Source organism: Calypte anna, chromosome 3, assembly GCF_003957555.1.
Source record: "Calypte anna isolate BGI_N300 chromosome 3, bCalAnn1_v1.p, whole genome shotgun sequence".
Lineage (NCBI taxonomy): Eukaryota > Metazoa > Chordata > Aves > Apodiformes > Trochilidae > Calypte > Calypte anna.
Window position 1 is genome coordinate 71,707,212 of NC_044246.1, and position 17,554 is coordinate 71,724,765.

General features: G+C 41.3%; 1 protein-coding gene across 3 annotated transcripts in view; it reads left to right on the forward strand.

The window, feature by feature from the left end:
- The first annotated feature begins 1,049 nt into the window (after window positions 1–1,049).
- ATG5 (autophagy related 5) overlaps window positions 1,050–17,554 on the forward strand; it is a 68,992-nt gene continuing 52,487 nt past the window's right edge. Inside the window, exons 1-4 of one of the 3 annotated variants that reach the window (XM_030448393.1) lie at window positions 1,050–1,145; window positions 2,032–2,203; window positions 7,148–7,275; window positions 12,235–12,313. In XM_030448393.1, the coding sequence (XP_030304253.1) occupies window positions 2,096–2,203; window positions 7,148–7,275; window positions 12,235–12,313 (315 nt within the window). In that variant the 5' untranslated portion in view covers window positions 1,050–1,145; window positions 2,032–2,095. Of the gene's footprint in view, window positions 1,146–2,031; window positions 2,204–7,147; window positions 7,276–12,234; window positions 12,314–17,554 lie in introns of those variants that run through there. The other 2 variants (XM_030448394.1, XM_030448395.1) reach the window with 2 other exon arrangements.

A 17,554-nucleotide genomic window follows, 5' to 3' on the forward strand; every position in this document is an offset into this window, starting at 1 on the left:
TAGTTGTGCTCCAGTTACACGTCTTGCCACAGAAGAATCCAGCTTGGAAAGTTGCTCAGCTGTGCCATGTACTATGTATCTGGCACTGCTGCTCCTTGGAACTGTGATGTTCTCATAGAATCATAGAATTGGCTGGGTTGGAAGGGACCTCAGAGATCATCGAGTCCAACCCTTGAACCACCGTTGCGGTTGCTAGACCATGGCACTGAGTGCCACATCCAGTCTCTTTTGAAATATCTCCAGGGACGGAGAATCCACCACTTCAGTGGTGGTTTCTCTCTCATGTGAAAAGCGCTGTCCTTCGGGCTCAGCTCTTCCCGTTGTAGGACATCTAAAAAGGGACTCGCAGAGTGACTGAATCGCAGGAGGTGTTCTTTAAAACGCAGAGATTAAACTCTATCGTGCACCTGCACCCAGTGGGCCAATAAAATAAATGATCCAGAATGATGTTCCGGCAGGCAAGAAATGTCCCCGGTGGCAGCACATACTCCTCACTCTCCTGTCATCGTGGATTTTATGTATACAATTAATTTTACGCTGTATAAACTCTACTGCATAAAGAATCGGAGGTGATAACTGAGTAAAAGGAAGGAACCGAGAGCTCAAGGGGCTCGGTCGCCGTCAAAGCCCTCAGAAGAGCATTTAAACCTCTGAGCTTTCGGCACCAGGCTCCACCGACTCCTGGGCGCTGGCAGAACCGCGGCCTACCGGCTAAACAACGCCCCTGACGTCTCAGCACCGGGCTCGGGCTCAGCCCCAGCTGCGACCCCGCGACCCCCGCCCACTCCTCCGGCCCTACCGGGGCCAGACCGACTCCGTCCCACCGGCAGCTACCGCTGCCCCGACGACCCTCCCACCACCTCCGCCTCCTTCCCGCCCAGACGCCTCAACGCTACCACGACCCCCGTCCCGCCCCCGGTCTCCGCCTCGCTTCCGGCTTCCGGCGCCGGGCTGGGAGGGGAGGGGAAGGAGACGGCGCCGCCGTTTGACCGACGGGAACCGGGCGGAAGCCGCGCGCCGGACAGCGCGTGCGCCCGGAGGGCGTGGCGGGGGGCGGGGCCGCACCGGGGGCGGGGCCGCGGTTCAGTTCCTGCCTGGCGCGCCGCAGCCCCTTGCGCGGGCAGGTGGCGTGGGTCGTGACCCAGGTAACGGCGGTGTCCCCCTCCACCCACTCCTTTCCCCCCCCTCTCTGTCCCGCTCCCGGTCCTTCCCCTCCCTCCGGCGGGGGTTGCCCGGGCCGGGTCTTCCTCCCGGGGAACGCCGCTCGCCCCGGCGGGCTGGGGCGGAGCCGCTGCGACCCGCCCCCCCCGGCCTTGCCGTTGCCCGGGAAGAGCACGCCGGCGGCCGTCGCTGTAGCGCTCCTCTTGGGTCCGGCCCTGTGCGGCAGAGCGGCGCCGCGCCCTCCGCTGCCGATTCACCTCCGGCGGCTGACCGGGAGACCCTGCCGGGCCTGGCCGGAGAGCTCCCGCGGGCTCCGAGGGCCGCCGTGGCCCCCAGCCTGCTGGCGGGCGTAGGGCCAGCGGGCCGGGCGAGGGGAGGCAGTGTGGGCACCTCCCGGTCTCACCGGGGTGGTGGGCGATGCTGCGGCTCGTCCTGGGCCCTCGGTAACTCCTGGGGCCCCGCCGGGGAGAAGCCTGCTCTCCCCGGTGCTGCTCGTCGGCGGACAGCGGCTCCGCTGGCTGCCCGGGGGTCTGGGGCCCCTCGGCGGCGGTAGAGCTGGGGCCTCGGGGTGATGGGAGCTGCGGGATGGCTCTAAGGCGGCAGTGAGGAAGGTCCCTTGGGCTCCGCAGTTAGGGAATGAGGCAGGCTTCGAAAAAGCTCATTTACTCGTGATCCGCCGTGTGTTTGTAGTGGGGAAAGTGTAAACTCGGCTTTAACTCATCCCGTTTTTTCTACGAACTGATGCACTTAACGTTTTTAGCGTCTCGGTGGCCACGGTGCTCATGCTGGCAGGAGCATAGGTTGCTGGAGAACCTTTAACAAGGTGTATTATGTTTTCAGTCATGCTGAACTTGTTTCTTTTGGGGGTAGGGGGGCTACGGTTCTAGCTGAAGAAACAAGCTGATGTACATGTTCTTCATTATCCATTGGAAGAATGACAGATGACAAAGATGTACTTCGAGACGTGTGGTTTGGACGAATACCAACCTGTTTCACTCTGTATCAGGATGAGATAACTGAAAGGGAAGCCGAACCTTACTATGTGAGTATAACAAAGTTAGTCACACGTAGTCCAATACCATGATAATGATTGTTTCCTTCGTTCTCATCATGTTATAAATAAAATCAACACAACCCTTTTTTCTTATTCCTGGTACCTTTTGAAAGTAAGCTGTATGACCGTGATGTGTGATTCATCTCTCATTCGTTGGGTTCAAAACTTTAAGCTTCTGTCACCAGTGAAAAAACTATCACAAATAACTAAGATCTTTATATATATATATATATATATACGAAAAGATCAACAAGTAGGCAACAGGAGGAGGCTCTAGCCGTACTTCTGGTGAGTTTCATGGTCTTTGTATTTTACTTTACTACAGAAACAGCTTCAGTCAGACTTTTGTGCCATCTTAAACACCAAGATCTGCAGTCACCTGTGTAACACAAACTCATAATAAGTGCTGGCAGTAATATTTCTTCTCATGGGCTTTTTCTGCTAATTTTCATTTCTTTAAGTGCTAGAAGCCATTAGAGACCTACCTCAGATGCAGGAAGAGCAGGTATAATGTCTTACAGCACCTGAACTGGATTGCAGGCAAGGGTGATGGATATATTTGAGTTGCAAACTGGAAGAGACCCTATATAATAATGTGATACTAACTTATAGTGTGCCCAGCAGTGTTCCATCTTTTCAGCACCTGATAGACGTTTCATTGACAGAGAATGTTAGCTGATTGAGTAAAACTTAAATTTAAAATGTAACAAGTATGTAGGAAGAAAATCTTGTACTGAATGTTTATGTTGAGTCTGAAATTCTCAAATTTTGTTGTATTCCATTCTACTTTTTTTTAAAAGATTACTGGTTATAAATATTTTTCTTCTGTGTTCAATAGCATCTGAGTGTCATCAGTTTCTGACTCACATGTGTGTTTACTGGGCTTTTGAAACCTAAAAAGGCATTGATGCTTTTTGTTCAGTGATGATAGTGCTCATCTTTCTATGCTTTAGTTTCACCACTGGTAAAACAGGAGTGCTTTTACATCATGCAGCTGATGTATTGCCAGCTGCATTTGAGTATTATATGTGTCTGTGTAAATGATTAAAATTATATATATATATGCATATATATGTAATATAAGAGTTACATGAAAGGCATGAGTTATAGTGACGTGCAGTTTTGATCTGTTTAACATCAGCATGGAAATCCTGAAACTGCATTTATCTTCATAGTGTGGCCAAATTTATAAGCCAAGGAGATAGTTGTAAGCTGGTAGGTTTTCTTTTATTTACTCTGCTTAAAGTGTGCACAAAAATTCTTATGGCTCAGTTCTCCGTGTCTGCAGAATCTGGTTATTCACAGATCGTAAGTCTAAAATTTATTTTCATCCTTTTTCAGGTTATGTTGGAGCTAATAATATAGCTTTGCTTCTCTAAGGAACCAAGGGTTTATAATAGTAAAAGGTAGTATAACAATTGAGGCTTCAAATCATGGGTTAGTTTCAGGGTGCATTTAGAATGACATTTTTGTTCAGATCTGGAGTGCATTTTTTAAGCAAGTCGTCATCTTTTCACAGGTTTGTATCACACAGCAGTCCTAGAGCCCACTGGCTGAATCATTTTCATGTGAAGCTGAAGCAGAAGATGTGCTTCAGCTACTAATAGGCATTTAGTGTATGGGATCAAGCTAGAGCTAAATTAAAGTGAAAAACATCAGAACCCTCAAAAGTGAAGTAGAAAAGTCTATGTATTAAATGTTCCCAGCTCTTGACACAAACTGTTCAGTTTGGTCATGTCTCCTCTTATCACACTTCAATACTTGTTAATACAGATATAAACTCTGTATTCCAAAATCGCTTTCATAAATGGTAGAGCTGCACTGGGAGAAACAGGTTATGAACATCTGCTTGGCTTTCTACCATGTATTCTGACTACTCTGAGGGAGTTTGTTAGCTTTTTGGTTTTCATAGAGTGGAAGAAACCTTACACAGCTGGTCACTGGAGGGAAAGGCACCCAACTTCACTTAACATTTCAGGAACCCTTCCTTGGTCTTGACATGTAAAAACAATTCATCCTACTGACTTCTTTAGACTTCTCTTGGGTCTTCTTTTAAGTCTTGCCCTTTCTAGTATACAAGATGGATGTGGTTCCTTCTGAGAAAACAAAGCTCATCTCAAAGTGGGGCTTTTCATTCAGGTGTCTTTGTTACACAGCATGGTGAGTGGCAAGCATTATACTTATCTGCCATTGATCAGTGGGCAGCACCTCAGAGGCAACTGCCAAACAACTTAAAAAGAACTGGTTTTCTTTTCTTTTTAATTTTTTATGTGTTATACGCTTTTCTACTAGATGTCTTCTCTCATACACTATTTGAATTGGTAACTGTTGAATCTGCTAAATATGTGGTCAGCCTATTAATAAAAAACTTTTATATGCATATTTGCTGAAGCTGTACCATAAGTCATGTAATTTATGATGTATTTTGCCTTTTAGTGTATTATGTAGTGATTTATTAACCTGGCATTCAGGTTGTAATTGTTATATTACTTGCATTGTGTTTGATTTTCAATAGCATTGTTCTAACCTTTAGCACAAATTATGCTGATACAACATTACTTGCTAAAAAAAAAAATTAAAAGAAAAATGCAATTCAGCAAGTCTGACCTAGTGGAATGAGCTTACCTGAGATTAGTGTGTCCCTCTTATCACTGAATCATGGCCATTCATTCCTAGAAGTATTAATGTAGGGTGACCAAAGGGTTGGCCTTCACAGACTGGTGTTAGGAGTCGGTAGCAGAAGTGTTTGTGGGAGAGGTGTCATTCCATGATGTTGCAAAAAGAAAGGCTTCTCCTCACATGGCTGAACTGTTGGAGAAGCTTCTGAGTGTCTAGAAGGTAAACTGCTGTTTGATTTTGGAGTAAAAATGTTTTGTGTCAACTGGTGTCTTTCATGGAGTACAGACAACTGATGGAAAAGGAATTTTAAAAGGGGTAACAAAATGAAAATGTCTTTATGCTTTTAAATGTCTTTCTTAACAGGTTTGGTATACTTGTAAATCTCAAGCAGTTAAAGCTAGAAAAAGTGATAGAATTAGAAAAAAAAAAGTTCAGTGGGTGCAGCATCTTTGAAAAATAGGCAGTTCCTGTTAACCTTATTAATTGTTGGGTTTTGTACTCCAGGAAGGGTTTTATAACAGCCCAAGTGGGTCTCATATCAGAATATATCAACATTAATTAAACTGCAAATACCACATACGGAATTATTACCAGAAGTATTTGGGTTTGATTGACGTAGCCTGGACTGTATTGTCTCAAGAACAATCAGTGTAGATATGTGGAATTTGGCTCATAAAAGGAAAGATTTGTTGTTATCCAAATTTGGGGTACCAAATGTTTCTCACAAGTATGTGGACATGACTTGTATGAATTTAAAAGATGGTAAGTTTTAAAACCAATGGCTGTGTTTAATTACTTTGCTGAATTAGACTTCTGTGAGAGGGGGTAGAAACAATATGATGATGGGAATGAGATCAGCAGATGGAAAAAGTAAACTAAATGGTGCATAAAAGGTCAAGTGTTAATTGACTTGGTGACTGTGATAGTGGTGACTCTTGGTCTTTTGAAGTTTTATATAATCCTGAAGTTTAGTTGTTCCACAGATGTATGCAGATTAGTAATCTAATGCAGCATTATCTATAAGACAAATCCATTCTCTTTCATAAGAACTTAATCTTGATTTACTTTGCATACTTCTCTGTGAATCTGATATTTATAAATAAATTCTAGTATCTTGGCCAAAATATTACCTAGTTTATTTATCAATGTGTGGTCTAATTGTTGGAGAGATGCTGGAAGACTGTTGCAGCAGGTAGCAAGTTTTCTATCAGGGAAAATATATTCTTACATGGTTTGGGATGGTCTGTACCATAGACATATGCTTAAGACCTTCCTTGCATTATCCATGTACTATAAATATTAAATATAAATATATATATATTATATAAATATAATATTAAATATTAAGATGGCACAACAGTTATGAGGAACACTGGAAAAAATGTTTGACTTTCTCTAAATATGCAGAAATTAATTTATTTCTCTTTATTCTGTAGACCAATCTATTGTATTAATAATTAGGAATAACTTCACAGGATGAGTGCAGTTGATTTGAAATGTCTGCTCCAAAGCTAGATGTTGTTTTGCAGGAAGGTTAAAATCTTTTTTCATTGGGTACTGAAAGGCATTGTTTGGTAAAGCTTCTGGACTGATTTATCTTAAGTAAATGTGTTATGCAGCCATCAGTCAGTACTGACTGATGCAGTCTGTTTAACCACTCCTACTAGAATTTAGAGAGATTTTCTTTTTTTAAAAAAGGAAGGATGTACAAATAAAGATAGCATCGTACTCATATTTTGGATAGTGTTACATGTGGGAAAAAAAGATAATGTAAAATAGCTGTAAGAAGGTGTCTTGATTTAACTAATAAAATATTGACAGCTTTATTTCTGATTTTAGTAGCTGGCCAAAGGTTCAACAGTGGAAGGATCATAGGAGCCTTGGTTAATGTGTTTCATTGGCGTGCCCCTTGTAAAGATGGTAGAAATTGGCAGCTACTGAAAATACCAAATGCACTTGGAAAGGAAACCCTTAAGCAGCAACTTCACTCTTTGACCTGCTTAAAAACAGAATAGCAGAACTTGAATTCTACTCTTCTCCCTCCCACCAAATTGAAGCAATCAATGGCTTTTTTTAAAATTTTTTTTGTTTGTATTAGTGTATTGGATAGTGCTACTCTGCAGCTTCTGGGCTATTTTATAGCCTTTCATTGATCATAAAGAAGTAAACTGTCTAAAAGGCATTTTACCTTAAAAGGCAGGAGGGAAAGAACTCTGCCAGTCTTTTGGTTATGAAAATGCATACTTGTTACAGATATTTATTGATCTAGCAAATTTTGTATGTACTTACTGCATCTGTATTTTTTTCTTTCAGTTGCTTTTGCCAAGAATAAGCTACTTGACACTGGTAACAGACAAAGTGAAGAAACACTTTCAGAAAGTTATGAGACAAGAGGAAGTTAGTGAAATATGGTTTGAATATGAAGGTACACCACTGAAATGGTGAGTTTAACTGTAGATTTTCTTCATTATCATGTAAATAGTTACCAGGTTCAGCATAGTGTCAGTGCTTTTCCTAAAACAGTCACTCATTTCAATGACGGCAAAAGAGGAGTGTAAGAAAAGCATGCTTTTTTGGAAAAAGAGGAGATGGTTTAATATTGGAGATATTTTTAATTATCGTGTATATAATTACTATCTTTATAAGGCAGAGGTTCTGCTGCACCTGTCTTTTTTTCTAGTTTCTGTAATATGAAATGCCTGTATTTCTGGCTCTAGTGTTTCTTGCAGTAGAATCACCACATAACTCTTTTAACTTATTCTACCTTCTTAAAATATGCATAATAACACAGATAGGAAGTGTTATTTCTAGAGCCTAATGCAAGTCGGATAAATACTTAAAGATAAAACGTGCATAACCTGTAATTTTCACTGATGTGGTAATCACTTCCACTGTAAAACAGAAAATCTAATAGTGATACACAGGCTCTTGTTGAATTTAATTAGTTCAGCTTTTTTAAAATAGAATCAAGAGCAATTAGTTCTATTCTGTCATAGGATCTACTGAAAAACAGATCCTTTTTTTCCCTGAGAGGCTGAGGAATCAGACTACTGTTTTTTTGTTTACTTAATTTTCTTTAATAGTGTATATCAGATTTTGTTTCTTTATATTTCTCCCATGAAAAATTTTAAAGAAAACGTTGAGAGCTACAGTGTTTGCTGCACAGATGGTAGAAGCTCTCCAGAAAGTATTTAGTTTTTGGAGTGCTGAAGAGATTTTGTATGTCTGTTTCCTATGGAATAATAGGGAGGAAAACTACTGTTTTAGCAGGATTGTCACAGGATGAGCAAGCCTTTAGACTGGCTAATGTAGTGGATCCCTTCTAGTCTTTTGTTTCTTTGAGACCTTGAAAATATGTAAATAGAAAAGCATAAATTAGCTTTTTCACATTTCCAAAACTGGTTGGAAAAACCATCTTCAGACATGTATTTAACTTCTCTGGAGTGTAACAACTGCTGGTTTCTTTATGTGCCATAGTGACCTTGAATCATGGATACAGTCTAAATCAACAGTGAAGTATCACATTTGTCCCAGTGTGTTCATAATCTTAGATAGTGGCAGAAAAACTTATAAGCTTTCACTGAAGTTGTAAGAAGAAAGTAAAGAAAGGCTTTTTACTTCAAACAAAAATAGATCTGTATTTTTTGTAAGTTTTTACATATCATGATGTTTAAACTAGAAGTAAAAAAATAATTATAGAATATAGGTATAGAGTAAAAATACGAATTATAATTGTAAAATTAAGTGAAGAGTTAGTATACTGAACATTGAAATGAAAATGAATAATGTAATTATGATCTAATTAAGGCTCCGATATTTCCCAAAATCTAAGGATATTCTGTTCAGGATGCTGACATGCTTCCTCAGAGTTTCCAGCTTCTTGTCTACCATCAAGGCACAAACTGCAGGTGTAGAAGGAGTCTGCCTTCTCCTGCTAGAGGCTGCAAGACTCCTGTCTTCCCCATCTTGGGAGTCTCCATTCCCCGCTCCAGTGACTGCTGACTTTCTTTCTCTGCAACTGGGAGTCAAGGCTCTTGTCTCTGTCAGGTCTTGGTGAAGATGCCATTAGTCTCTCATCTTCCTTGGTGCTGTGCAGCCTACTGACCTCCTGTAGCTCCTTGACTTCGTGACATAGCTCCTTCCTTAACACACACAACATCTTGACAAGGACACTGCCTCTGCTTGCCCCATCCCTCAAGGGAAGTCCCGAGCTCTCCTGGCAGCTTGAGGACTGAAGAGCTGCATCCTCTCTTGGGGTCCCTGCCAGAGTGAAGGCCTCTGGTATGCCAGGAATGGTTTCTTCCACAGATGCTGAGGGATTACACCCTCTAGGTTGTTAAAAGTGCTATTTCAGAGCACTTGCACAATGGCCTTCAGAAGAGTTTCTGTTCCTCTTCTGTTGATTGTGCTTCAGCCCTGCTGGTTTCATAGGTCTGCCTCTAGTGCAGCCTGGATGGATTCTTGACCCTTGCTTATCAGAAAGACAAAAGATCAAAGCAGCATTTGACCAAGTGTCGTTATGGTATTGTTTGAAAATAGTAGAATTTGTTTAAAAGGTCTAAGAAAAAGTTACTTCTTACTGAATACTAAAGGAAAAGGTAAGACTATTTTCCAGTGCAGCCAAGATGTCCCTCAGTGAGATATTTATTCATAGAAATGCCTAAACACCAGATTTTTGGCACTTGTTACCCCAAACAGTTCTGGAGTTAGGATTTTGTTTTGTCCTGTATTTAAGAGTTTGTTTGACATGTCCTAGTAATACAGTAAATGATCCTGGTCTGAAAACAACCTACCAACTTATGCTGACACTTTTTTGTCCTGGGTTCAGGAAGAAATTGTTACAAAAGTAGTAAATTTTCCTTGCTGACTATCTGTTGCTTTTGAAAGGATTTTAAGTGCCTAATGTGGTGTTCTCTGTCACTTCTCTCAGATGCTGAACCCCACTTCTGTGTAATAATAAAAGAAGTAATAAGTTGGCAATGGCTGGCAAAAAAGGTGCTGTTACACTTGTATAAATTCAAGGCTAATGATTAATCTAGCTATTTGTGAAAAATGGTGTGGCCTCTTAGGCATTTTCTTTGATATTTTCCCCATTGTTGCCTTTGAGAAAGTTCTGCATGGTCTTCCTGTCCTTGGTTTTCATTCTACTTTTCATTCTAGTTAAGACTGGTTTGATTTCAACCATTATTTGATTTCAGTCCATTATTTTTTCAAACGGTACCTTTCTGGACTGAATGTTCCCCTTGGCTGTTTCTTGGTTTGTGTTTTCTTTTTTGGGGAACAAGTCTTTAGAGGCTCTCTTGGGGTTTTTGAGTTGCTTTTTTTTTTAATCGTCTTATCACTGGAGTCTAGAGAGCATTTGTATATTTCTTCAATGCTTGTTTTTCAAACAGAAGTTCAGAAACAGCGTTGCAGCAGTACCACTGAAAGGAAGATCTTTCATGAGGGAATATTGTCTCATAATGCAAAGTAGATGCTGCACTCTTTAAGAATGGACTTGAGGGCATGTTCAGGTTTTTTTATTTTATTACATGTACAGATTGACTTATTTCTGGTGCTTCCCTTGTTTCTTAACAAGGACAGAATGCAGATTTTCTTGTGAAGGAAGTACAGAGCATAGCTTTACTAGTGTTTCATAGAGTGCTGTTTTTTCCAGACTCTTAAAAAATCTTGAACCATTTCTCAAAAGTAAGTGAAACACAGCATTATGTACAGGCATTACTTTAGGCTTCTATTAGCTTGAGATTAAAGTCTAGTGTGCAAGAACTGGAACTTAAAGCAGGACATGTCTTAGATCTCAGGATTGTTTCACTTTTCTGAACTTTCAGTGGAAGGCTGCACTTCTGAATAGAGAACGATTTCTTTCATGGTCTACTGTCTTCATTAATTTTATGGGTTCTACTAGGGAACAAAACTGCCTATTTGTTTTGTATAAATTGAAAGTAACTGAGTCTGTTTATGGTCATCTGATTATAAAAGTAAATTTGATTTTTATTACTTAGCTTAGTGAGAAAAGAACTTTGAGGGATTCAGCAGAGTTCCATGAAATGTTTGACATTATTGGCAGTTTGTATTAAAAAGTCTTAGTGGATAAACTTGAGCATTCCCAGTGAATCAGTGTGAATCTGGATGTTCTTTAGTTCCTTTGTCAGGAGAACACAGTTCTAGATGTTTTCGTGATACGTCCCCCTCTTCTTCCTTTTCAGAAGCTACAAATGCAATATTTAAGTTAAAGAATTGCAGTACGGTTCTAGTTTTTTATTTTACTATTGTGAAGTGACTTTGTCTTAGCTTCGGTGTTAGCTCACCCATAGAGGGTGCTAATGCACTGTTGTGTGAGAGTTTGGCAGGTCAGGAAGTTGACTTGGCACAGGTGCTTTTTGTGCAGTACTCTCGGTTGTTGCTCTCTGAACTTTAAAAACTTATGTACGTGCTTGTCTCTGCGTCCCGATGCAAGTCCCATTTAGTTCAGTGTAACCACTGACTGTACAGTTAAGAGTGTGCTTATGTCTTTGTAGGATGAAAAGCTAGTAAGGCTTTTAACTTAAGATTTGAAAGGTGAGTGGAGTTTGGTATGCAGTATGCAATTTAAAAAAAAAAAAAAGGTTTATCAAAAAACTTGCCAATGTCTGCTTGTGAGAAAATTGTAGAAACTAGAGTGCCTGTGGAAGTTTTGTGTATGTGATGTGTATTTCTTACATAGCTTGAAGATGTATCTTCTAAGGAATTTAAAGGAGACTGAGCTGTAAGACAGAAGTATTCTGAGGAAGCAGCTTCTTTTGGTAACTCCTTTAATCTAGAATGCCACTGAAATACAAAACTGCAATGAATCTTTTTTCCTTCCCATCCATTCCTCCTAATTCGATAGTAAATGTATAGAGTTCATCTTTAGCCCTTTAACAGATGTGTCATTTTCTCACTTATTCTCCACAATGGCAGGTGGGAGAGGGAAGAGGGCCAAGAGGTTATAAACTCATGGTGTTTAAATATCTGAAAGCATGTATACTCTTTGGTTAGGACCAGCTATTCCTACCATTATCAAGTTTTTTAACAAAAAATTTTGTTTTGAAGGATTTCCCAGAGCATCTCTAGGCCACTTATGCTGTTGCAGAACTAGCAGTGTTTTGTGGGCACAGCTTGGAGACCAGTGGGTTTGGATATTGGATATTGAACTTGTGAATTCCAGACTTGATTCTGCCAGAAACTGTTAAGTCATTTGTACCTTCGTGGGTAGCGTTTACAAATAAACAGAGATGAATGTTAATTTTTGGAGTCAAACAGCTAGGGTTTTTTTTTTTGTTTGTTTGGTTGGTTTTTTCAGTTAAATGAAAGTTTGTTAACTGTTATGTAGAATTAAATTCAACAGCTTCTATGTTCATTTATTATCTCTTAATTTCTAGGCATTATCCAATTGGTTTGCTGTTTGATCTCCATGCGTCAAATACAGCCCTTCCTTGGAGCATCACAGTGCATTTCAAGGTAACATTGACATACACTTTTAGTTAAGAATAAGTTAGCATGAGGTTACATGAAATTTAGAAGCTGGGGAGAGGTTTCATAATTATTTCACAGATAAGTAAATTGTGTGACTTGAAGTGGAGAATGTTCATTCTTCATGAGTCATCTAATGTTTTCTGTAAATCTACAGCTGTTTTCCATGAAGTTGTATGTGCTTTCAAATGACCCTCCCTTGAAAATGAATCTTTTATAATCTGAACATCCATAATTGCTTTTCAAGATAAGTTATGAGACTGTGTCAGTGCAGCTGAGTGCATGTAAGCGAAGAACTATGTTTTAATTCGATCCGCTTGAACTGACTGAAGACTGGGAAGATTGATAAGTGCTCATTCTTTGAGGCACACAAGCGTGGACATGAGATACTGTAGAAATTCTTGAAATCAGGGAAGGCTGTTTTACTTCATATAGGTCCCCTTTAGAGAGCTGAGTGAAATGAGTTTGAGTCTTATGGCAGCTTAGTCACAGGAGAGACATCATTTTGATTACACACTGTAAATCCATTAAGTATGACTTCATAGCACTACTGATCTTTGCTCAGGAGAGTACTCCCAAAAGGTTAGCTTTGGTGCAGGATTCCTTCATACTCTGAAATGAAAGGCAACAGATCAGTGCCTGGCTTATCCTGTCTGGTGCTACTAACAGGACTTTGGTTTCTATGACTGTGGCTTGATTTACAAGACACCAGGTCTGCTGGCAACTCATGAGGAAAGCTTATCTCACAAGGGAAAAGGATTCTAGGGCAAGAGTTAGCAGGGCTCATTGAGAGAGCTTTAAACTAGTTTTGAAGAGGAATGGGGGTGTAACTGGGTTTGCTGGAAAGGTTGCTGGGTGTGATAGTCCAGCACTTCTGGGGCAGCGTGCTAGTATTCTGGAGAACCAGAAGGCGTATCAACCCTCAAGGGTGAAAACTACAGGGACATCTCCCTCTCTGAAATGTATATATGCCAACACTCGCATTGTGAGGAATAACCAGGAAGAACTGGAGATCTGTGTGTGGTTGCAGGGCCGTGATCTCCTTGCAATGACAGACCACAGACAGTGGTGGGATAGCTCGCATGATTGGAACACTGTCATGGATGGCTGTGACCTTAAGAAATAGGCCTAAAGGCAAGGTGGTGGGGTTGGTTGCCAGGTGAGAGAGCACCTGGAATACATTGAGATCTCTCTGGGAGGGTAAGAAGAGTGAGTTGAGTGCTTGTGGTAAGGAGCAAGGGTCAGGACAGTGTGGGAAACACTGTTGTGGGTGTTTATTACAGGCTGCCTGATCCGGCTGGAAAAGTTGATGGGGCCTTCTACAGACAGCTGAGAATAGCCCCATAATCATAAGCCTTGGTTCTTATGGGGGATTTCAGTCACCCTGATACCTGCTGGGAAGGCCGCACAGCCAGACATGCACAGTTTAGGAGGTTCTTCCAGTGTATTGATGACAACTTTTTGACTCGGGTGGTGGAGGAGCCTACACAGAGAGGTGTACTACTGGACAAACAAGGAGGGACTGGTGGAGGACATAAAGGTTGAGGGCAGCCTTGGCAGTAGTGGTTGTGAGAAGCTATGCATTCAGGATCATAGGTAGCATGCACGAAATTCTAACTAGAATTGCAGCCTTGGACTTCGGGATGGCTAACATTGACCTCTTGGAGAAATTGCTTGGAGAAAGCCCATGGGTTAGGGCTCTACAAGGTAAGAGGGCTCAAGAGAAATGGTTGATATTCAAGCACCATTTCCTCCAAGCTTGGGATCAGTATATCCCTAACAGCAATAAATCAATCAAGGGAAACAGGAGACTGATATGGTTGTGCAGCGAGCTTCTGAAGAAGCTCAGGTGGAAAAAGAAAATTTACAGTATGCAGAAAAAGGAACTAATCACTTGGGAACATTACAAGAATGCTGCCAGAGTAAGCAGGGAAAAAATTAGAAAAGCCCAAACCTCCTTGGAATTAAATTGGGCAAGGGACATCAAGGTCAAAAGGAGGGGTTTCTTCAAGAATTTTGGAGGCAAAAGGAAAACTAGAGAAAATGTGGGCCTGCAGATGCCAGGGTGACAGAGGATGCAGAGAAGGCAAAATTAGTGAATGCCACCTTTGCTTCAGTCTTTACTGCTCCGGCCAGGTTACAGGAATCCTAGACTTTGGAGGTAGCAAAGAAAGTCTGGACAAAGGAAGACTTTTCCTTAGTAGAGGAGGATCACGTTCGAGGTGAGTTATGTAAGCTAGATATCCACAAGTCCATGGGTCCTGACAGGATATACCTGTGAGTGTTGAAGGATCTGGCAGAAGTAATTGCTGGACTGCTCTCAATCATCTTTGAAAGGTTCTGGAGAAAAGGCAAGGTGCCTGAGAACTGGAGGAAAGCCAGTGTCATTCCATTCCTCAGAAAGGGCAAGAAGGAAGACCCAGGAAACTACAGGCCAGTCAGGCTTGCCTCCATCCCTGGAAATATGTTAGAACATCTTGTTGGGGGCATAATCTCAAAGCATGTGGAAGAAAAGGTTATCAGAAATAGTCACTGTAGATTCACCAAGGGGAAGTGATGTCTTTGACTAATCTGATAGCCTTCTACAACAGCATGACTGGATGGATAGGTGAGGGAAGGGTAGTGGATATTTTTAAACCTTGACTTCAGTAAGGTTTTTGACACTTTCCCACAGCATCCTCATGGGCAAGCTTGGGAAGTGTGGGTTAGATGAATGGACATTGGGATGGTTTGAAGACTGGCTCAGAGTTAGAGCTCAGAGGGTTGTGATTAGTGGCACAAAGTCTAGTAGGAGGTCAGCAACAAGCAGTGTTCCCCAGGGGTTAATACTGGGTCCAGTCCTGTTCAACATCTTCAATGTTGAATGCTGTTGAATGTTGAATGATGTTGAGTGCACAGGGACAGAGCGTGCACTCAGCAAGTTTGCTGATGACACAAAACTGGGAAGGGGTGGCTGACACACCAGAAGGCTGTGCTGCCATCCAGTGTGACCTGGACCGGCAGGAGAATTGGGCATAGAGAAACCTCATGAAATTCAACAAGAGCAAGGGTCCCTCTATTCTGCCCTGGTGAGGCCCCATCTGGAATACTGCGCCCAATTTGGGGCTCTCCTGTTCATGAGAGACAACTGCGAGATAGAGTCCAGTGCAGAACCACCAAGGTGATAGATGTCTGGAAAATCTACTACATGAGGAAAGGATGAGGGACTTTGGTCTTTTTAGTCTGGAGAAAAGAAGACTGAGGGGGAATCTCGTCACTGCTTATAAGTATCTAAAATGTGTGTGTCAGGAGCATGGGACCAGACTCTTTTCATTGGCATCCAGTTACAGGACAAGGAGCAATGATCACAAGCTGGAACACTGAAGGTTCAGCAGGCACATAAGGAAAAACTTCTTTACTGCAAGGGTAACAGAGCACTGGAAAAAGCTGCCCAGAGAGGTTGTGGAGTCTCCATCTCTGGAGACATTTAAAACCCACCTGGACACCGTTATGTGCAACTTACTCTAGGTGAACCTGCTCTGTCCAGGAGCGTTGGACTAAATGATCTCCAGAGGTCCCTTTCAACCCCTAACCTTCTATGTGAAATGCATTGAGATAGTAATTCCAGTCCTGTTTTGAAGTCAAAATCAGAACTAGAAATCATGGTATTTAACTTCAAAAATTTTAATTTCTTCACTGTAAAAGAAAGCATGCAATAGGAAAACTGATCCAAGTGAGAATGCTGGGTTAGTGGGTTTGGCTTTAATGTGTGAGATTTGAGATGAAGTGAAAAACATACTGGAAAGTAGTTGTATTGAACGTTTCACTCAAGCAGTTCTGCTCATGAAGGTATTTTTAAAAAGGTCTTGCTAACAGGAGCGGTCAGGTTGTTTTTGGAAGTGTACAGTGAAGTTGTACATTCTTACGATATATTTTTCCACATGTTGAAACTTTTAAAATGACTGACTGAATTTGAGATGGGGATGTTTTTGAAACCATTGAAATTGCTACCCTTCTGATGTATGTCAGAGAGAGCTGAGATGAAGGAACTTCCAGAGTGTTTTGAAGAAACCGCAGGGCATGTAGTTTCATAAATCATTATTTATTTGTTACATGTTCTGAGAGTTCTGGGAGATTTAACAGTGGCAGTATTTGGATATTGCCATCCCAAAGAGCCCTCCTGAGAAATGAGTTGCAGCACCACAGTGCTTTTCAATCTCATGTAATAATGTGAACTGACTTTAATGTCCTTATAATGCTACTTTCCAAAAGATCGGCTGATTTAAGTTTGTCTCAAAGGTGTAGGTTAAAGATCTGTGGGAACAATTTACTGCTAAGGCAGGATTATTTTAAAAGCTGATACAATTTAGTTTTTTAAAATAATTTACCTTGGAGTAAACACCATCTTAATCTGTCTTCCTGTTTTTCATTGAATCTGAAAGTTTATTTAAATAAACCTCTCTTTCAATCTTTGAAGTCAAAACATAAATGTATCAAGTGTGTCAAAATATTCAAGACATTTTCATGTGTTACAGTTTCTTACAGCTCAATAGTTTAGATGTGGAATTCCTGCCTCGATTATCCTTTTAATTTGTATGTAGTTCCTCTTCAAAGAACCATAATTTTTGTTTGGCTTCATTGAGCAGTATTAGCATTTTTCTAGGGTTTAACTTTTTCTGGCATGGCCTTTTCCTTTATTTTACCAAAGCATGCAGTCAACAACAGATATATTCATAACATCTGTAAAGAGTGTCTTTTTAACTTTTCTTCCCTCCATCAATTTTCTTTGCTCAAAGTTAAAAACATGAAAAAAGTTTTATTTCTGATCAGCAGAAGTCTGAAAGTGACAGAAACATGATTGTCCTGTGCAGACCAAATCACACAGAATCACAGAATCACAGAATCCTAGGGGTTGGAAGGGACCTCGAAAGATCATCTAGTCCAACCCCCCCTGCCAGAGCAGGGCCACCTAGAGTACATCACATAGGAACATGTCCAGACGGGTTTTGAATGTCTCCAGTGAAGGAGACTCCACAACCTCCCTGGGCAGCCTGTTCCAGGGCTCTGTCACCCTTACAGTAAAAAAATTTTTTCGAATATTCAACTTGAACCTCCTGTGCTCCAATTTACACCCCTTACCCCTTGTCCTATCACTGGTCACTACTGAGAAGAGCCTAACTCCATCTCCCTGACACTCACCCCTTACATATTTGAAAACATTGATGAGGTCACCCCTCAGTCTCCTTTTCT